The sequence below is a fragment of the Rutilus rutilus genome (genome assembly GCF_951802725.1).
Source record: "Rutilus rutilus genome assembly, chromosome: 24".
NCBI classification, from domain to species: domain Eukaryota; kingdom Metazoa; phylum Chordata; class Actinopteri; order Cypriniformes; family Leuciscidae; genus Rutilus; species Rutilus rutilus.
Genome location: NC_140228.1, coordinates 24,538,458 through 24,560,165, shown reverse-complemented (window position 1 = coordinate 24,560,165; position 21,708 = coordinate 24,538,458). Strand labels below are relative to the sequence as shown.

At 36.3% G+C, this 21,708-nt stretch overlaps 1 protein-coding gene across 1 annotated transcript in view; it reads right to left on the bottom strand.

Moving 5' to 3' along the window:
- LOC311283900 (NACHT, LRR and PYD domains-containing protein 12-like) overlaps window positions 1–16,146 on the bottom strand; it is a 43,919-nt gene extending 27,773 nt beyond the window's left edge. Inside the window, exons 1-7 of the mRNA XM_084398660.1 lie at window positions 15,964–16,146; window positions 15,751–15,841; window positions 15,438–15,551; window positions 14,175–14,282; window positions 12,197–13,993; window positions 10,953–11,126; window positions 4,044–4,214 (exon numbers count right to left, since the gene is read on the bottom strand). Coding sequence (XP_084254786.1) covers window positions 4,044–4,214; window positions 10,953–11,126; window positions 12,197–13,993; window positions 14,175–14,282; window positions 15,438–15,551; window positions 15,751–15,800 — 2,414 coding nt within the window. The 5' untranslated portion in view covers window positions 15,801–15,841; window positions 15,964–16,146. The remainder of the gene's footprint in view (window positions 1–4,043; window positions 4,215–10,952; window positions 11,127–12,196; window positions 13,994–14,174; window positions 14,283–15,437; window positions 15,552–15,750; window positions 15,842–15,963) is intronic.
- Between the last annotated feature and the right edge of the window lie 5,562 nt (window positions 16,147–21,708).

Here is a 21,708-nt window from a genome sequence, read left to right as displayed (position 1 = left end):
CCCGAGCCTCTCCGTTTTATATATACAGTCACTGCAGCTAACGACCAGGCGGGAAGGAAGTCGACCGGAAGTTGAAGTCGGCCGGGTGCCGCCATCTTGAGCGGAACTTCACTTGCGTTAGCAATCCCATTGACTTCCATTCATTTTGGCGTCACTTTGACAGCGAATAACTTTACATCTGAGGCGTTTGAAGACTCCATTTGTCCATTTTTTATTTCTAAAGAAACACGGCAATGTATAAAATGCTCCATTACCTTGTAGCTTATGTTATGGGCCCGTAGAAGCAGTTTTTGTAAAAGTAGGCTAACGATCGCGTCATAACCACTCGACTCTCTGTCGCACAGTAGAGAGATTACCGTATGGACAGGAGGAGAAGCTCGCGGGCAATCGGGGAGACGTGGAGGGAAAATGGCAAAGTAATTAATCAGAACACCTACTAAAAGTTTCTCCAGCTCATCGCTCATGGACAGCTCGTACTCACACTCTCCGTCTCTGTAAGATTCGGAAGGGAATGATTCAGATTTCTCTCGGCACAGCCACTAGAAGACAGACGGTTTGCTCACGTGGTCCGTGTAACGCTTTGCTCGGTTTGAGTCTGCGCGTCAGGAAAGGAAGTGCTAAGAAATCGCTGAAAATGGGCTTCACTTGTCTCCATTGAGTTCCAATGGGGTCGCTGTGTCCATTTCTTTTACTGTCTATGCTAACGACATGGAGTCTGATAACACCAAAAAACGACCTGCCTCCAGCACAACACAGACTCCAACACAAACTCCAAAAAAAAAAAAAAATTTTTTTTATCTGCTTAAGCTCGTCAGGCCAAACGTCAATCGGATCGACTCAGGACGAAAACACGGATCAACATTGGCAGAGCGTTTGAATTATGGAGAGACCTCCGCTTTGTTTTAGGTATAAAAACAGACCCTGAGTTGGCTTTCATCCTTTTGGACAGGTAAGCTAACAATACTTCAAAGCATGTAAAATATATTGTGATTTTGTGCTTTAGTTGGCTCAAGTTAGACATCATTAGTTCGCCAGCTAACGCCGACCATTTGCTAACGTTATCTGATGTGAAAGACTACAGTTGTAACTTTATTGCTTTTCACGAGCACGAGCGCTGTTGTTGCAATCTGAAACATCACCGCTAGAGGCCGCTGGATCATACATACAGCACCTTTAAATTACTATGCAACGTAAATAATAAATCCACACAAATAATACAAATCAGGATCATCAAACATAAATCTCTCAATAAACAGTACTATGCCCCTTTTAACATAATATACAATTACATAGACGAGAATATTACTCTTTGGAGAAATATAAGGAGCTTCACCTATCTCACTGACCAGTTTACATGAAACTGTATTAAAAGGGTTTACAGAAGGAGAAATGGCGACATCCCCTGGCTAGACTAAGCTACTACACAAACGGCGTCCGCACATGGTCTCCTGAGCACGATATTAATTTTCCTTAACTCAATGTTATAAACGTTACTACATAACTTAGACATCAGAAGGCTCACATCAGTTAAATTATTATTTCCTACAGTGTTTAAACAGCAGAAACGTTGTTCTATCGCTATAAATCTCACTCATCACGCTGGGCACGTGTTAATGCATGGTAATTCTACAATATAGAAACAAAACACAACTAAGTGAGTCACTTACTTTTCGTCATGAACTCAACACATGAATATTGGAAGCTGGATCATCCAGAACAGATTAAGGAAACTACACAACACAGGTATGTAGGCTGAACTATGCTGCTGAACTTGAACACGTTTCCGAACTCACTATAACAACACTAGCTACACACTTCCTCTACCGTAACCACCGAAGAAGAGTCTTAAAGCGACAGGCACCCAGAAACGTCAGAGCCTTTTATACAGTAGTGTTTGAAAAGCTACTTTGAAGAATGGACCTTTCTCACAATAACCGGAAATACGTAATCGTTGTGGAAGCGGAGTTCCTGTCAAGCGTCAACACACCAGAAAATCAACACACCAGAAAAACATAAACGCGGGCAAATTTAAAATGGATCAAAGAGTCCTCACAACTTCATTAACGGATTTGCCAAGTATTACATTCTTCTTCTTCTTCTTTCTTTTAATGGCGGTTGGCAAACAACTTTTCAGTGTGCATTACCGCCACCTTCTGATATGGAGTGTGGATCACAATAGCCTTCTCTCACTATCCTTTAAATAAATAAATAAATAAATAAATACATACTTATATAAAACCAATAAATAGCTTCATAAATATCTAATAACTTTATTAATATTCATACATTATCATTATTATTACATACAACTTTCTAAAACAACTAAACTCATATCCTTCTACTAAGCCCTGTTTTATTCAAAAACACAAATATCGCTCTATACCCTACATGCCCTGAATTCATTTGTAGTATTTCCCTCATTTCAAATCTAATTTTTTCTTTCCTAAACCAGTCTTTCAGCCTCATCCTTTCCTCCTTATACCTATGACAATTCATAATTACATGCTCTACTGTTTCGTTAATATTACAGACCTCACACATCCCAGTCGCATGTTTCCCTATTATTTTAAGCGTACTATTTAATCCAGTATGCCCAAATCTCATTCTCGAAATAATGTCCTCTTCCTTTTTGTTCCTATTATTTTCTCTCATACCTCCTACCCTCTTCTGGATACTGTAGTACATTCTCGCTTTTGTTTCCATATTCCACTCCTCTTGCCACTTCTTTCTCATTTCTGCTTTAATTATGCTTTTAACTTCTGCCTTACTATACCTTATTACCATATCTATCTCTGTTTTTTTGGTAGCATTTTTGGCATATTTATCAGCCAATTCATTTCCTTCTACTCCTATATGGGCTGGAATCCAGATGAATTTTACTACTACTCCTACTCTATTAATTCTATAAACAGCTTGGGCTATTTCCAACAAAATATCCTGTCTTGCTTCTGATTGCATGTTCTTAATACTGGTTAACGCACTGCATGAATCTGACCCTATTAACACTTCCCTTGACCTACTATTTTCAACCCACTCAAGGGCTAAGAGAATGGCCAGCATTTCTCCTGTGAACACTGACAATTTATCATTAACTCTCTTATTTAACATAAGTATTACATTTGCTGATTGTTGTGTTTATGTACTTGTCAGGAGATGGCGCTGTAGTCCACATGTTGATACCTATAAAAGGTGTAGAGTAAGAATGGAGGTGTGACACCTGCTGCCTAATCATGTGAATGGCTGACTCTGTTATATTGCTTGTGGGTTTGAATAAACCTTGAAGAAATGAGAGTGAACTTTCTTGTCTTCACTATTACCTGGACCTAGACATAACACTGATGTGACACCTCGTGGAGGAAAACTCCGTCACCAAAAATAAAAAACGAAATAAAGGGTAAAAAAATTTCCACGAGGAATTTGTCCATAAATATCAAGGTAAGTAAGAGAGCGAGGCTAACTGTTACTTAACTGTTAACTAAAATGACACATCATTAGCGTGTCAATAGCTCTTGCTAGTTGCTTGCGCCATTTGTTTATGTTGTCTTGACTGCGGAGGAAGTAGATTACCACGACGATTGCGTATTTCCGGTCACAAATACGGAAGTTGTGAGAAAGGTCTATTGTATTTTTGTAGCCACGGAAAGAGCTGTTCAAAGCAGAAACTTCAACGATTAAGGACTGTGCAGTGCCGGGGAACTATAGGATCAGGGTTGGGAACCACTATTATTGCACAGAAAGAAACATCATTAGGGAAAACACTGTTGAGTAAACGAGGGGAAAAGAGTTGTCATTGTAGTCAGAGTGAAACAGACTAAAATTATTGAACATAATGAATATAATGAAATAATGACTAAATTTAAAGGATATATTTTAAAAAGAATGTAAAAATGACCATTAATACCAGATAATGAGATTAGACATTTGTGTACACCTGTGATTTCTGTGCTGAGATTTAGTGTTTACTGAACATTTTACAAGCTAATTTTAGTCCTAAAATTCTTACTGAGGACAAAGACGTGTGACTATCAGAGAGTTCATCTTACCCCAGTTTCTCCAGTTTACAGTGAGGATCCTCCAGTACAGCAGAGAGCAGAAGAACTGAATCTCCTAGTTTATTCCCAGTCAGACTCAGTTGTCTCAGGTGTGAGGGGTTTGATCTCAGAGCTGAAGCCAGAGCAGAACAACCTTCATCTGTGACTCCACAATCCCACAACCTGTAGAGAACAATGACACACTCTTCACTCTCTCAGTTCAGATCAACACGTACAAGTCACAATTCTACACAGACTATAAATATGTCTAAATTTCAATTGGAGATTTATCAGTCATAAAAAAATAATAAAGAAATTCAAAAAGCTTTCAACATGTTCTTCATAAATCCAACCGTTCTAAATGAGCTCAAACACAACTACACCTCTTCTCTGTGACAGACTCATCGTGAAGATGAAAGCACACAAGAGTATGGTAGGTTACCTACTGACTATAAGTAACTTTCCAACTACATGCCAACTTATTCTAACCCTAACCCTACCAGTCTACTAATACATCTATCAACACTCCAATGGGAGTTAGTAGACATGTGCAACTGTACTTATAGTCAACAGAATGTGTTAAAGGGACCATTAAAATAAAGTGAAACCAATATGGTCTAACCTAAATTGAGAATTATGACAACACTGTTGCTGACAGTGAACATACCATGAGGTTTTACTGGATATGTAGTGAGTGTTTCTGTCTTCCCAATGCTACCTTCTGCCTCTCTGTTTTACTCTTCTTCTTCTTCATCATTTACTTTCTCCTTCCAGTATATCATTCTCTCCCTCCACTGTGCATTTCTGTACCTCCACTGCATAATAATGTCCTGCCTCTGCTCTTTGCTCCTGTTCTCCTGCTTCATCTGCATCTCGCTCTGATTTTTTTGTAAATAAATGAATAAATATCTGTCTCTGTATCCCTTCCTCTTCATTTGGGCCAACAGTCACATAAAAACACATAATGAGGACTATTGTATATACAGTACTCAGATTCATAATGTATACATCTTATCTAATTTCATGCTAGCATTTGGCCAACATGTGTAAGTTAGCCTCTTATGTAAAGTGTAATTAGCAAGCTAAAGCTAATTTCTAGAGCCTATAAATTATCAATATGACCAAAACTTTGCTGAAAAACCTCTTGCACACGATCTTCTTCATGCCTTTTGTCCTCTGATTGATAGTTTATACTTTTTTTTTTATCAAGTTAAGTAATTTTGCTCAGAAATGAGGGCTTTAATTATCTTTATAAAGTAAATGTAAGAAACATTTACTGGACTGAAGCAACTGGGGTTTATTGATTATTCATACACCATTTGTTAATGTTAAAAATTTAATTCTTTTGACATTTTTTCATGTAAATATAAATGTCAAATATGACACAATAGGCTTTTGAGGAACATTTTTCATCTCTTAATTATCATTGATTTGCATTGAATTGCATTTGAGCCATAAACCAATGCATAAATATGATACTCAACAACAACAAAAAACACACATGCATGGATATACAAGTTTGCATGTGTTTTTTGTTGAGTATCATATCACACACACACACACACACACACACACACACACGCTTTTATAGTTCATATATGCAATTTTTAACATAAAAAAAAATGGTGTATTAATAATCAATAAACCCCAGTTGCTTCAGTCTAGTAAATGTTTCTTACATTACTTAATAAAGATAATTAAAGCCCTCATTTCTGAGCAAAATGACTTTACTTGATAGTTTATACTTTTTTTTTTTTTTTTTTTTATCAGTCAGAGGACAGAAGGCATGAAGTAGATTGTGTACAAGATGTTTTTCAGCAAAGTTTTGGTCATATTGATAATAGGCCCTAGATATTTGCATATTAAATATGATACAGTAGGCTAATATATTCATAAATAGGCATTATACTTATTGTTCGACCGAATTTTACAAAGAATGTTTAGTTTAAGTTATGAGAGAATAAATGTTTTAAAATTGTTATTAAAATGCTGTAACACGCATTGCCAAACCAGCATTCTTTTTTCCAATTAATTTATACTCCCAAAGGGGCAACGTATCCTGGGAGACACAAACATTTACAGGCAGATTATGGAAAATGGAAAAATTAAATCCATACAATTTCAGCATAAACATAATAAGCTAACACTTAACAACTCTTCAAACATGCAAGTCCCCTCAAATACTGTAAATATGTGAAATGTATCACTGAAGGCGAGTAGATTTCCCACTACAGGTCATGTTGTTTTTAAATGCTGCCCATGAGCTAAACAGAGAATATATGAATGAAGTCACCAGATCTAAATATTCACAACAAACACCCTTTCAACATGAAAACTGAGAAATTAAAAGAAATCCCTGCTTCTCCTCACAGACTCTTGAATGTTTGTGTGTCCCAGGATACATCGCCCCTTTTAGGGTTCATTTTAAATTAAGAGAATAATTATATGAATAATATATAAATTACAAATAATTACAATTCATATAATATAAATATAAAATTATTTCACTCTAAACTGCTTTAATTTGGAGTGAGAGATACAGGGGGAGTGGCTTTATTGCATCAGATACGTGTCACTTTACTCACAGCTGATTGGTCCAGATTTGGTTTGTGATCTCTAACACAGAATACATTCATTTTATTCAAGGTCATCCTGCAGCGCAAGTTACCATGGCGATCGAACCCGCTAGAAACCAATCCACCTTCTTGAGCCCGAAAAAACTGAGTTTGCTTAAAATAATCTCAAACTTCCAAGGGGAGCAACTGAAACTGGCTTCATGCAACAGGACACAGAACCAGTGGGAAACACTGCTGTAACAAACACCACTCACTGTCATTCTGAAGTGCTCCTGAAGAGCTTAATGAGCTGGGTCAGTGTGTTGGATCTGAACTCTGCAGATAGGTAGATCTCCAGGAACAGTTACGAGATAGACACATGATTTACGTTTCCTGCTTCTGTGCATCAAAATGATACATAATATTGAACTATTCATTCAGGCACGTACATTCTTTCATTCTTTCTCCACAAGAACACAAGTCCGTTCTTAGATCTGAGAAACCACCCAGGAGAACCCCAACACTGCACATTTTGGATGTCTCTCTTCTCTGACAAACACACCTGAGATCTTGGAGTCTTTACTAACGAGCTGATGAGTTGAATCAGCTGTGTTTGATTAGAGAGACATCTAATCTGTGCAGTGCTGGGGCACGTTCAAGTTCAAAACGGTGCGCAACGTTTTGCTACGGTTTCCGGGTTGAACGTCATGTTTCCTGGAAACGGCGTGCACCGGTGTGCAATGGGGTTTGAGATACGTTTTCTCTTGTTTGGTGGGTGTGTCAGAACTGCAGTCCAATCAGCAGCAACATGTATATAAAGCACTCGCATTAAAGTGAACTCGCACAATGGGTTCAAGGAAAGTCATTTACAAATGTGTTCGATGCAGCTCGGTATACGCAACAACTGAGGATATTAGAAGACATGTTTGTCGAAAGTTTTAAAATATAGGATATCAACATAATGATGTAGATGTTTATATTTTTAGCTTCATTGCAAGTGTATGACATTTGGTATAGAAATAAACAATGGAAATTAAGTGCTTTTCCTAAAAATGAGAAAGAAAATACAGGGTATTAAAACAGTATGACCTACAAATAAAGTCAGTATGTGAGGCTAAATAAATGTGTTTTAGTCTGAATTAGGTAAGATGTGTGCTTCCATTTCAGTTTCCACTAATCCCTTCACTCGATTGGGATGTTCTCTTTTGTTCTGGGCGGCAAGTGCAGTAACTGTGACATCGGCCATATTTTGTAGTATTAAACACATATTTATACCGACTTCATCAGCAAGAATGGCCTTCTCAGCTGCCATAGTTGCAACTCTTGCGTCATCAGAACAGTGTGTTCAACGCATGCGCGTAATTTGCACGGGGGTTACGGGGGTCATGACCCCCTCAAAAATCAGATCCAGCTAATATAACCCCCCCAATATCATCACATCATTCAGATTAAAATAATAATATGAAATATTCAGAATGAATACTTTTATTCGTTTTCTTTATTAATTTCATTTGCCAGCAAGATAGTATCATATTTTAAATAATCTGTCATGTAAAGGCAACCGTTATTTAGATCGTAGTATCGCTTTATGGTTCCCATGGAGACGCGTCACATTGCTTGTCACACCGCAGCCACAATAGCGCTGAATGACTGATGATCTGCTTTTATTTCCTTTTTTATTCAAAATTTCACAAATTAGCTATAGCCGGAAATATATGATATTCCGATTGTCAAATATGTGCAAGTGGATGTGTTTTGTTGTTCAAACACCTTTATAATGATCGCGTTAGTTGAGCTGTAACGTTAGGCTATGCGCAACGTAGCCTATTTTAGGTATCTTATTAAAATACCTAAAATACGTATACATTATTAGGAATTTACCACCTCCGGCTTTTTTTGTTCTTTTTGCATGCAGTTTGCGAAGTGACAAAATGAATCAAAGCACAACTAGTCCACACTTGTATTTTCTCAGTTTCTGAATTTGATGTTATCAGAGGCTCAATGCAAACACATTTATTTATTTTTTTATCTACTTACTTGAGTCTTATTTCATGCAAAGTAATAATATAATTGCACTTTAATTTTCTTTATTTGAAAGTTTTTAATGCTGTTATTTGATGTTAAGTTATTAAAATGTGATGTTAATAAAATACATTTTAACAGTTATTTTTTCATAAGATATTGAACACACCAAAAATCAATTAAGTGGAAGCTGCCACTGCTGGCTACTGCTTAAACACTTAATTTAACTACTGTGTCATTATGGCATAAATAGTCAAGTGAACAGCTGCATTTACGTTAAGTAGCCTAATACAGGAACGGCAAATTAGCATGTTACCTTTTACACAAGAAAATGATTCAATAAATAAATAAATAAATAAATATGCCGCGAGTTTAACCCCCCCAATGGTAGACCCAAAGTTACGCCCTTGGTTCAACGCATCACCGTTTCTGTTTAAAAAACGTTGTGCAACGTTTTGTCGGGGCTGAACGCAGCCCTGGTGAAACTCCAGGTTTATATTGGCAGTTTAATAATAGGAGAAACACAGAGGAAAGATAATCTTCTTTTGTTGTTTGTTAATTATTGATCCACTGATGTTGTGAAGGCTCAAACAAAACCAACTTTTTCAATGATTTCAGACAGCAAGACAGCAACGTAATGACATCATATTAAACAATAACATCACACACCTGACGAAAACATTTCTGGACCTTTATAAGGAAACAGCCAAGCAACTAAAATGACATAAAAGTTATAATAGATCAATTAAATGTACTGCTTGTTACATGATTCCCAATTATTTCCATTATTTCACTATTTCTAGTATTTGTACTTTACATTTTCATTTAAATGTTATAATTAGCAATTCATTTCATTTTACCTGTAAAGCAGATTTGTTAAATGACAGCATTGATTAAAGTTTCTTATGGGGCAAGAACATTCTTCTAATGGCACAGCATTTTTTTTATAAGTTAACTGCATCTCCTACAACAAACCACTCCGATAATATCTGCAAATTAATGTACGGCTCAGACTAACTGTTGGCCTACATCATGTAAGACTCCAATAAAATTATTAGGTAATTATTACTCTCAGTCAGTAAACTGTGTCTATTATGATAGACTACACAGCACTGTAATATTATTTTCAAATGAGTTTTTAAATTATTATTGTTATTATTATTTTAAGTCATTATTGTACCTGGTTCATTAGGCTACTCTTGTAAGAAAGTAGCAGTGGCTGGAACAGACTTTAAGTATCACCTGCGCTTGAAAAGATGCAATCTAATCCAGTTTACATGAAATAAGATGCTCCCGTTTGAGCTTACGGACCTGTTGCTATGACAGCAACTCCAGGATTAGCTTTGAAGAACCTAACAATCCTGGATCATGTAAAATCGTCAACAGTAAAATCCAGATAACAGTAATCCACGTATGAAGAACGGGCCCCTGTTCTCCAGTGCTTTGTTATATTGAGTTTGATATGTTTTTGTAGACTGTAAATTATTTTTGTTGTTTTCACAGTGATATTACTGTATTCTCAACAGTTCTCTACTGTATAAGCCGTGTGTAGTGATGATGTGCCTCCAGTGCTCGAAGTGGGCCGGTACGCACCAGCACTTCTATATTTTAAGCTGTAGTGTACCCTCACTTTTTCTTGTGTACCTTCAGAAAACTTTACTTTGACTATTAAATTCAAACAGGTGTAGCTCAGTCATGAACATTTGCTCATTGCGACTCATTTTGCCAGAACGTGTCAAGTATGTAAGCAGACGCATATGTAAAATCAAAACTGCCTAATGTTACTTAATGAAATGTCGACGCAGGACGAGGTATAGGACTGTGAAGCTTTGGGGGTGTTGTTGGACTTGATCTACTCCATCTGTGTTTTGATCATCATTCTGAATCCGATCCAGACGTCGTCTAAATATCTAATATCTAAAAATTCTTAAATCAAGATACATAAGCAATTTTTCAGTATACAAGACTTAACATTTTAAGTTTTGCTTCTCAAGTAAATGTATCTTCAATTAAGAATACAAAAAAGAAAAGAAGACAAAAATACTGAGAAAGAAATGTATTTTCTGCAGTGTAGTCCTAAAATTAACATCAAAGCATTTAGTCCAGGGTTCCTCAAATCCGGTTTTGAAGTGCCGCTGTCCTGCAGAGTTTATCTCCAACTCTAATTAAAGACGCCTGAACAAGCTAATCCATGTCTTCAGAGTTACAGGAAGGAGAGTTTTATCAGGGTTTGAGCTAAACTCAGTAAGGCAGCGGCCCTCCAGTGCCAGATTTGAGGAACCCTGATTTAGTCTTACAGAAGACAATAACATGTCTGACTATGATATACCGTAGATGCTCTTACCAGAGCTTCTCCAGTTTACAGTCAGGATCCTTCAGTACAACAGAGAGAAGCTTCACACCCGGATCTCGCAGTTTTCTATTATTCAGATCCAGTTCTCTCAGTTGTGAGGGGTTTGATATCAGAGCTGAAGTCAGAGCAGCACAATCTTTCTCTGTGACTCCACAATCACTCAAACTGTAGAGAGATGAAAATCATACTTGGTAAACACTATGAACTGAAAACAAAAAGCAATAGAAAATAGAGAAAAAATAGACAATTTGTAGATGGAGTAAAGAAAACACTGCACTTGGTCACCCATGGATGGCACTGTCTCAAAATTACTCAGGAACCTTGAGGTCATGGTGTCACAGATTACAATGGGAGAGAGAGTTAAGTGTGAATAAAAGACAAATGGGACATGGTATGGACTCAGGATAACAAACTCTCAGTGTGCAAAAGAACAAGATTCTGAACAGACACGACATAAACAACATCAAATTAAACCAACTAACGCCACGCTTTGCTCTAAATGTAAGACCGCATTCTTGGGCTCCCTTGCAGGTGAATAACCAATAAACATGCTATATGAATATTACATTTTTTGTCTGTTGTTGCCAGGACTTTATAGTACTGGATCAGTGATAAATCACTCTCTTTGTATAGCGTATAATTAAGACAAATTATTCCCATGACATCAATTTTACAACCATCAACTGATATCTCAACCATGATAGCCTTTTTTTTTTATATTGTGTGCTTTATTATGTCATATTATACATGCTTTATTATATACATTATGAAGTCATATTTATAGATTTTGACCTTTGCCTTTTTAGTCCAGTCTCTGGCTCTATCCAGTTGATGTTGTTTACCTCTATTGTAAGAGTTGGGCTTTATTTGTGTTTAAAATGTTATACTTAAAATATTAATGAAAACCTTATCTAAGTAGTCAAGTTTCATTGTCAAATTTGCAACAATAAAGAATTAACTTTTAACGTGGATACTTAGATAAGGTTTTCATGTCGAAGACATTGGCTGTCAGGTGCTTTAACACAAGTTTGAGTCAGCTTGTATTTTTTCCCAATCACATCTCCCCGTCATTATTCCCATCAATAAAATAGATTAATTCAAATTTAAAAAATCTGAAAAACAATAAAAACAAGTATGCTGCCATGTACAATAAATGTTCGTATGTTTCTTAGATTTATGAGCTTTTGATTTTCTTTTGTTTTAACAGTAAAGTGATAGTTTTCACTGATACTTACTGAACTTTAATCACGGGCAGCAGCTTCTTAAGAACCTTCAGTTTTTCAGCTTTATTGTTTTCTCCAACAAATGTATTAATATCAAACTTCTCCAGACTCTTCTCTGATGTCAACAACACAAAGACTACAGCTGACCACTGAGATGAAGAGAGTCTGGCTTCACTTATTGTTCCAGATTTCAGATACTGTTGTATTTCCTCCACTAGTGACTGGTCGCCCAGTTCATTCAGACAGTGGAACAGATTGATGGATATCTCTGGAGAGTCAATGGTCCTGATCTTCTCCTTGATGTACTCAACTGTTTTCTCATTGCTGTCAAACCTTCTTCTCAGTGTCATTAGTCCCTGAAGGAGAATATGATGAGACTCCACTGACAAACCCAGAAGGAAGCGCAGGAAAAGGTCCAGATGACCATTATTACTCTCTAGAGCCTCATTCACGGCTCTCTCATGAAGCTCAGAAAATGAAACATGTTTAAACTTAAGTTGAAACCAGTCCTTAAATACAAACAACAAATCTGGTTTGGTGACTGGGTCAAATACATTCCTGTTGTTGTTTATGAAGCAGAGGTGCACATATAAAGCTGCTAGATGTTCCTGAACACTCAGATGAACAAAGCAGAAGACTTTCGCCTTCTCACGATACAGGCCTGACTCCTCTCTGAAGATCTGAGTGCACAATCCTGAGTACACTGATGCTTCTGTCACATCAATGCCACACTCTCTCAGGTCTTCCTCATAGAAGATCACATTGCCTTTCACAAGCTGCTGAAAAGCCACTTTCCCCAGTTTGAGGATCATGTCTTCATCTGTCAGGTTCTTCTTATAGTCCTTCTCATGTTTGATGTTGGACTGAAGGATCAGGAAGCGTGTGTACATTTGAGTGAGAGTCTTGGGAATCTCTCCACTCTCTGCTTCACTCAACATCTTCTCTAGAACAGTGGCTGAGATCCAGCAGAACACTGGGATGAGGCACATGATGTAGAGGCTCCTTGATGACTTCAGGTGTGAGATGATTGTATTGGCCAGACTCTGATCACTGATTCTCTTCCTGAAGTATTCCTCCTTCTGTGGCTCATTGAAGCCTCGCACCTCTGTCACTCGATGGACACACTCAGAGGGGACGAGATCGGCTGCTGCTGGTCTAGAGGTGATCCAGATCAGAGCAGAGGGAAGCAGATTCCCCGCAATGAGGTTCGTCAGCAGTACGTCCACTGAGGCTGATTCACTTACATCACAAAACCTCACATCACTCTGAAAATCCAGAGAGAGACGACACTCATCCAGACCATCAAAGATGAACAACACTTTATATTTGTCACTGGATATTTCCATTTCTTTTGTTTCAGGGAAAAACACATGAAGAAGATCTGAAAGACTGGACGTTTTGCCCTTCATCAAATTGATCTCTCTGAAAGGTAGTGGAAATATGAGCTGGACGTCCTGATTCACTTTGCCTTCAGCCCAGTCTAGGATGAACTTCTGCACAGAGACTGTTTTTCCAATCCCAGCGACTCCCTTTGTCAGCACAGTTGTGATGGGTTTGTATTGTCCAGCTAAAGGTTTAAAGATGTCATTGCATTTGATGGGTTTGTCCTCTGTTGCTGCTCTCCTGGATTGTGTCTCAATCTGTCTCACCTCATGTTCATTACAGATCTCTCCACTGTCACCCTCTGTGATGTAGAGCTCTGTGTAGATCTCATTCAGGAGTGTTGGGTTTCCCTGCTTTGCTGTTCCCTCATTCAGACACTTAAACTTCTTCATCAGATTTGATCTAAATGTGTTGAGGACTTCATGGCTGCAAAATTAAAATTCCATGGTACATGTATTACATAAGTTAAATATAGAGATACATATATAGAATAAAATGTCTTATTTATTCTCTGTATCATGACCAAGAAAATATCATAATATTTATGAAATGTGTTAATTATTAATGTGTTTTAATTTTGATCTCAATCAAAAATTCCACACTTTACCTGACACCAGTATCCCTGCTTTCATTAAAGTCCTGTAGTTGATTCATAGGCTGGTCATTCTTCTTACAGACGGGTTTTGTTACGGCTGATCTTTGTAGTGGGATTGACCTTAAAAATCATGAAGAGAATCAAGAATCAGACACTGATATATGTAACGGTCACCAGCTGGAGTGCCCTTGAGAGCCACCAGAGGGCACTCCACACCAGACTTTCATGTTCACTCACAGACTACATCTCCCATCATTCTCTGCCTGGACTCATCAGCACTCATTATCACATTCACCTGTATCTCATATTCTTGCTTAGTTCACCCCATATAAGCCTGATTCACCCCATCACTCACTGCAAAGTTTTGTATGTTGTTGCACTGCATTTCCGAGCGTTTTCCCTGGTTTCATGTCTCTTGGTTTTTGGATTTCTTGCCTGTTCCCTGGATTACTCTTTTGCCTCTGACCCCTGCCTGTTTTGATTATTTGTTTGTTTGGACTGCCTTCCTGTGTTTGACCCCTGCTTGTGCTGATTACGATTCTGGATTACGCTTCAAATAAAGATGCAACTGGATCTCAACCTTTGTGTCTCGGAGCAGTTCGTGACAATATTGGTGGATTATTTTTTTTTTTTTTTTTTTTTACATCACCTGAATAATTCTATGAACAGTTAATAAGTAAATGCACATTAATAAGTCAACTGCTCAAGGGCACAACTGTAATAATACTAAAAACAAAAACTATAAAAAAAGTTTGACAATATATTGTACATATTAAATTAAAATAATACATTGTTTATTGATTGCTTATAATTTAACATCATGTCAGTTGTCAGAGCTATTTCAATGGTTAGAATAAAAGTAACAAAATATAAAAAGGGAAATAAACAAAAATCTACAAATTACATTTTTTTTTAACTAAATCACATCAACAGCCTCACTATTCTTTTCATAAGAATCAACAGAATACAAACAGAGTCCTAGAGGAGTTAAAACCATCGCATTTCCTTAAAATATGCTTTAAAGATGGACTCTATCATAAGAGGCATAAAGGAGGATCTTCAACTGATAACAAAACCTTGTGCCTATTTGGCAATATGTGCAGATGATATAGTGGCAGTGATTATCTGAGCAGAAACAATGTTTTCTACCAACAACATGATTAATTTCATTAAGTTTAATTTTATTACAGTTTAGTTTAATAGTTATTTTGGAGGAGGAATACAAAAACAAAATAATATAAAAATGCCAATCATGTATTTTAAAAAATGTTATACCTGAGATCAGTCTGTTTATTGTCATTCTTAAAATCTATTGGCGGACCCATAGACCTGTCACTCCTCAAAGACACACAGCTGGGCGCTGGTTCTGATCTCTCCTGCTGAACTGAACTATAACAGAACAACGAAAGGAAAAAACAAGTCGTTTTAATAAAAAGCACTTGAGGAGGGTTTAGACATTGTTTTCAAGAAATTTCATTTAAAACAATGTATTTAATAAAAATTAATAATAATAATGTCACCGTTTTTTCTTCAGGAGACATATTTTTTTATTATATAAAAGGTTATTTAATGTGTTTATTCATAGTACCTGCATTCTTTAGAAACATCTTCATCTCTGGATGTTTGTGTGTCATCCATGATAAAGCTGAACAGTTGAAACAGTCTGATCTCCACTGACTCTGGATGGAAATGACGAACAAACACAAAACTAATGTAATTAAACATTGTTAAACATCTTTATAATCGAACCTCGTTCATTTCCTTTCAGAGAAAATATTATAGATATATTTGTGGAAGTCACCTCGAGTAGGCTAAGCGAACAGTAACCTTTATCAAAATGTATCTACATAGCCAACCGATTCACAAACTCCTCCATCTGTTCCATCGAGTAGGCTAGCTACACATGGAAGGAAACGACTATTTTATTAAAATGGCGAAACATCCGCTTTCTTTTACTTTCGCTATTATCTGTGACGAAAGGGGCACGTGATTAAACTGCTGTTGGTTAGTAGTGTTTTAATGGTTGCCCTTATTGGCAGATGACGTGAGTTTAATCACCAGTAAGGTTTACAGTTAATAACTCCAGTCAGTTTTGTGTGCTGATAAACTCAAAACTAACATTTATTACACGGATTAATGCATTTGTAGCTACAGCAGATTATTCATACCCGTGTTCGCCAGTAGAGGGCGGTGTGCGCTGTGTAGTGAAAGCGGGTGTTCGAGACAGGCGTGCAGATCAGGTCATCTGTCTATACCAGTCAGTAATAAAACATGTAAGCGTTCATAAGCCTGTTATTCCACATCTCACTTAAATAGAATCTATGTAGCACTACTTTCTTCTTATTTAATAGGCTACTCTAAACCACTTCTACATTCCTCCTCCTCTTCACATCCACTGAATAAACTTAATTATAATATGGACCTCACAAGATTGACCATGAGGTTCCTTACTTGTTTAGCTCCAGTCTTCTTCTATACACACATTTTTTGTGTGTGTGTGCATAGTTTCAAATAGGACCTACATGTTACCCCAAACTCTGTTAGCAATACATTTAAAGACCTTTTTATATTTCTTCAACAGATAAAAGAAAACTGGCGCTGGTGTTTGTTCCATGACTAAAAACAAATTGTTCTCCCAACACATCCCACTCATTATAATCTCTTCTATTTATATAGATTTCTTGAAGGAAAACATAATTCATTATCTCTAAGTATTCTAAATTTATCGTCTGTCCATGTATTTAACAAACCTATTCTCAAACACTTCATAACTCCATGAACTCACAGAGGATAGAGAGCGAAAAGAACCAAAAGTGTAAAATTAAGTGTAATTTAATCATTATGTACAACCGTACAACTGATGCTTTATTCCTACATACTTTCTTTTGAAATTGTCTTTAGCCAAAATAATTTTTGGTTTGTTTGTTTAAAAAAGCATTGTGTGCCGTGTTTGGTTTCTTCCTATTTCTGATTACTACAATGGACAGCATCTGTATCTCACTCTTAACCTGAATTACTTGACTTTACTAGAAATTGCACAGAAACCTGTTGCCTTAAACCATTTAAGTTTTTACTCAAGGTGAAACTAAAGAGATCAAGCATAACACATTAAGTGGATGCAGTAGACAAATCAAGTTTACATTAGTAGTCTTTACTTAAAATCATTAGTTCATGTATTTCTTTTATTTGGAGTGTATGTTGTATAAAATAACTTTTATGTTACACAGATGTTATATTTATGTAATGTCTTATACTTTTTATATTTTGAGATTTATTGTAATAAATGCATTCTGTCACATAAATTGGAGGGGAAGAAAATTAAACCATTCATTTCAATGTTCCAATGTTTTTTTATTCATTGTTGACAAAAAAAACAAAAAAAACATTTAACACTTCAATGTAATAAACTTGTCAACCAAAAGACAAGTAAAAATAAGCATTGAAACTGCTTGCAAGTTCAATCAGAATGCACATAGCTTTTAGCACGGTTTCAATGTTGTCCATCATAACTTCTTCCTCAATGATGATGTTCAATGACGCTTGATTGAGACGGAGAGAAGACGAGAGCACAACACCTTCATGCTCAATGAGGAGGATTCTAATGTGCAGATGGCAGAATGAGTCATCGTCATTAGAGTCCTAACATAAGAGCACAATCATGACATTTCTCATTAAATAACCATCAATAATGTTAAGCAATAGAGTCTAGTCATGAGACAATCAAACACACGAGGGAATGTGTGAATTGGTTATGACTGCTGGAGTATATTAAAGAGATAGTCTACCCAAAAATAACAATTCCGTCATCACAATGATCATGGGCCCAAAGCCATTACATATTCAAAACAGTAATATCCTATACTAAACCTAAACTAATCTTTACAAACTATATATCATTTGAAAGCTTACAATCTCTAGTTTTCATATTTGGTGACTGATTTTCAAAATACTGATTTGAAATAGCAATGAACATGAAAAATCATGAAAGAATGGTAGAAACTTCCCATATTACTTCTGAATAGAATGTCTACTTCATAAATTGTATGAAAATTGTGGAAATAATGGTTCAGATCACTCAAACCACATATGGAAAACCACATAACCTAACAAAGTTTGGTACTGCGCCCAAACAAAATCTTACTGAAAGCTCATTTTTTGAGATATCAACCTACATTTTGAAACACAACTTGTTCAGATTTTTTACTTTGATTTTTATGCAGTTCTAGAGTCGCACAGGTTTTAAAAATATTTATTTTATATAAAATATGAATAATTACATTTTTTACATTGTACATTTCCATAAACTCAAACTTTTATAACTTTTTTTCTGTTTCACTTTCTTAATTTATTTCACTTCTACAATACCTGCATGTACAACTTCACAATGGGAAGATTGTCGCTAATGCACTGCAAGTGAATACAGTTACTAGTGCTTAGACATTATTTATACAACATTGGCTGTGAATCTGAATAAAATGTGTCTTTACACAAAACATTATCATAATTCAACCTGTATGTATTAAAAGCCATATCCACCTTTCACTTATTTATGAAAAAAGCTATAAAAATCATGACTGAGATTATCTTAAATTTATACTGTTTTTGAGAGGATATATAGATGAATTTACTCACTTTTTCAATTTGTCCTTTCAGGGAGATATATACTCTACTATACTCCATTCTGCTGTTTTTGCCATTTTTGCTTTCTACCTCCTCTGGACACTCAAAGGGAGCAGTTTTGCAGTTTTTGGATGCAGGACCAAGAAAAGTACACGCATGTCCAAATTTCATGGACTACATGTAATTTTTAATAATATAAGCCACACCCGTTTCAAACAGTTGGGTGTTGCCGTCCACTGGAGCCATAAAGGTTCTCTCACCATTAGTGAGGGCCGGTGGTCGTTTAGAAAGACCCAATCTTAACTTTATTTGTGGACACCTCATATGTTTTTGTGCGGCGGTATGTGTGGTTGTCCACTCAGATGAGCCGTCTGAAAGCAGGTCGGCTGTACGGTGAGCTTGCAACTGACATTCTGGAGGGTGACAGAAAATACACATTGACTCAATAAGCTTTGGACTTGAAAAAGCAAGACAGAAGATCAATGGCAATTCAGTATGCAAATAATAAATCTACATCATCAGTGTCCAATAGGTTCAGCATTCAGTCAGTTTAGTGCAGGGGTATCAAACTCATTTTAGGTAAAGGGCCGGATGGGAAAAAAATGTAACCATGTGCCGGCCGAATTACCCTTTTTAAACCTTAGTGCGCTGACAATAAGCCTACATTAATATTAAAAATACAAACTACAAATTAATAAAACTAGAAAATTAAAACTGTGAAAACAGTGAAAAGACTGTTAATAATGTTTTATTTAATATTTTTTATAAGGGTGGCCCGATTATGATTTTCTATTGCTGATTCCAATTTTTTTCAAGCAAATTGGCCAATTCCAATAGCCGATTTCTTCCTTTAAGCAAATTTATTTGTTGTTTATTTGCTCTATAACATCTGTCTTCAGCCATTTGAAATGTAATCATGATGCAAACAAAGAGGCTACACACATGTAGCATGATAATTATTTTATTATTTCAATTAGATTGTATAATTTCAAGATTTAAAGCAAAAACTAAATGGTCTGACTTTTGTTTTGTGAAATTATGCTAGAAGACACCTGCACAAATCAAAAACAGCAGACGGACTGAATGAAAACGCAAATTCACTTTCTGTCAGTAGGTGGCGCTTTGGGTAAAATCATGTCTAGGCTATATAGCTATGCCACTTTATTATTTATTGTGCATTTCCCCTTTAAGAGCCACTATCCAAATAAGGTGTGATTTCAGAAAACACTGGTTACACACGTTTTGTTGGCTTTTTGGTGAGCTGTAATGGTTTGTTTTAGTTGTATCAGAGAATGTCTAATAAGGGGAGAACTTCCACTCTCAGTAAACTTCCGGCTTCTGAACTGGTTGCAGTTCCACTCTGGTTCCATATGAGGGCGCTCACAGGACGAGTGCAGAATGAATGGAGGTCTATGGCAGTATACCCCTCAAAATCCACTTTTCTCAGGATATAATTTTTTGTCTAGGGTTAGGTTATATTAGGTTATATTTTCTCATCCAACAGCATTCCAAACATAATATGCTTCCTGGCAAAAGTGGACAGTGAATGAATCTTTGTCTCCAACCAATAAGACATATTTTCCCCAAAAGTATTTGAAAACACACACACACACACACACACACACAAAAGGATCAGTGTCTCTGTCAACTTGACAAAAAATACAGGCATTTTCTTCTAAATTAAACCGATGTCTTAAAAAAATCACTTGACGGGTATACCCCATTGAATATTTTATAATGAGTTTCCTTAGCTTTAGGAGCCACTGGAAAGTTAATATACTGTGTTCACAATTTTTTAACAAATGGTTTATCATTAGCTTGCAAAACACAGTTATTATACAGAAATGTCAGATATAATATAACAAGAGCGAATAAGTTTGTTTGTAAGCATTGTCCTGAGGTCATCACCATTGAAGAGAAGGGAAGAGAAATTCACAAGATCAGTCTGGCATGTTGACAGAAGTGTTTTGTACAAAATTTATAAAACTTTTTGGAATGGCATTTAAGACACGCTCAAATTGTTTGCGTTCACATTGTAAATTATATTTAGAACAAAAGTCTTTAAAAGTTAACAATCTTCCATCTTCATCCATTAAATGAAGAACTGACCAAATACCTTTTTCAGGCCAATCAAGAACACATAGAGACTTGTATCTAGATACAATAAATATATTGTTCCATATAGGGATTCTATGTGGAGAAAAGTTGTAGGTATATAATAACTTCCAATATAACAAAATCTGCTGGTGAAAGGAAGATAATTTGATTGGCAGTCTGGAAACAGTAAAATCACATCTCAGTAGAAAATCAATTCCACCCAACTTTCTAAATATACCTCTGGGAATGCAAAACCAGAAACTAGTTTCATTTGTTATACAATTTTAAGCCATTTGACCTTCAACATTTATACAATAGAAATCAAAGGGGCAGTGTAGAGAAAAAAAATCTCTGATAGCCGAGGCACTCCTTAATTAAAATGTCTTTATTGCAAAAGTGACATGTCCTAAATGGACAACTTTAAAATGCCCACGCGTAGCGGCATGGGGCCTTCTTCAGGGCATAGTGAAGCAGATAAAAAACTGATCTTATAATGACAAAGACACACAGGTAGAAGCAAACACACAGGTGCTGACAATCAGTATTGAAGGTCTGCAGGTAATTGCTAGGACACGCCTCTCACACGGTTCTCAGCACTAAAGCTATTAGTCACAATAATAAACAGAAACACAGGCAACAGATAACATGCATATATATTCATGCATACCTCTCACATGGTTCTCAACACTGAAGCTGTTGGTCACAATAATAAACAAAGAAGCAACAGATAGCATGCATATACATTCATGCATATATTATAGGGCACGCCTCTCACATGATTCTCAGCTCTAAAGCTGTTGGTCACAATGTAAGCAAAAACACAAGCAAC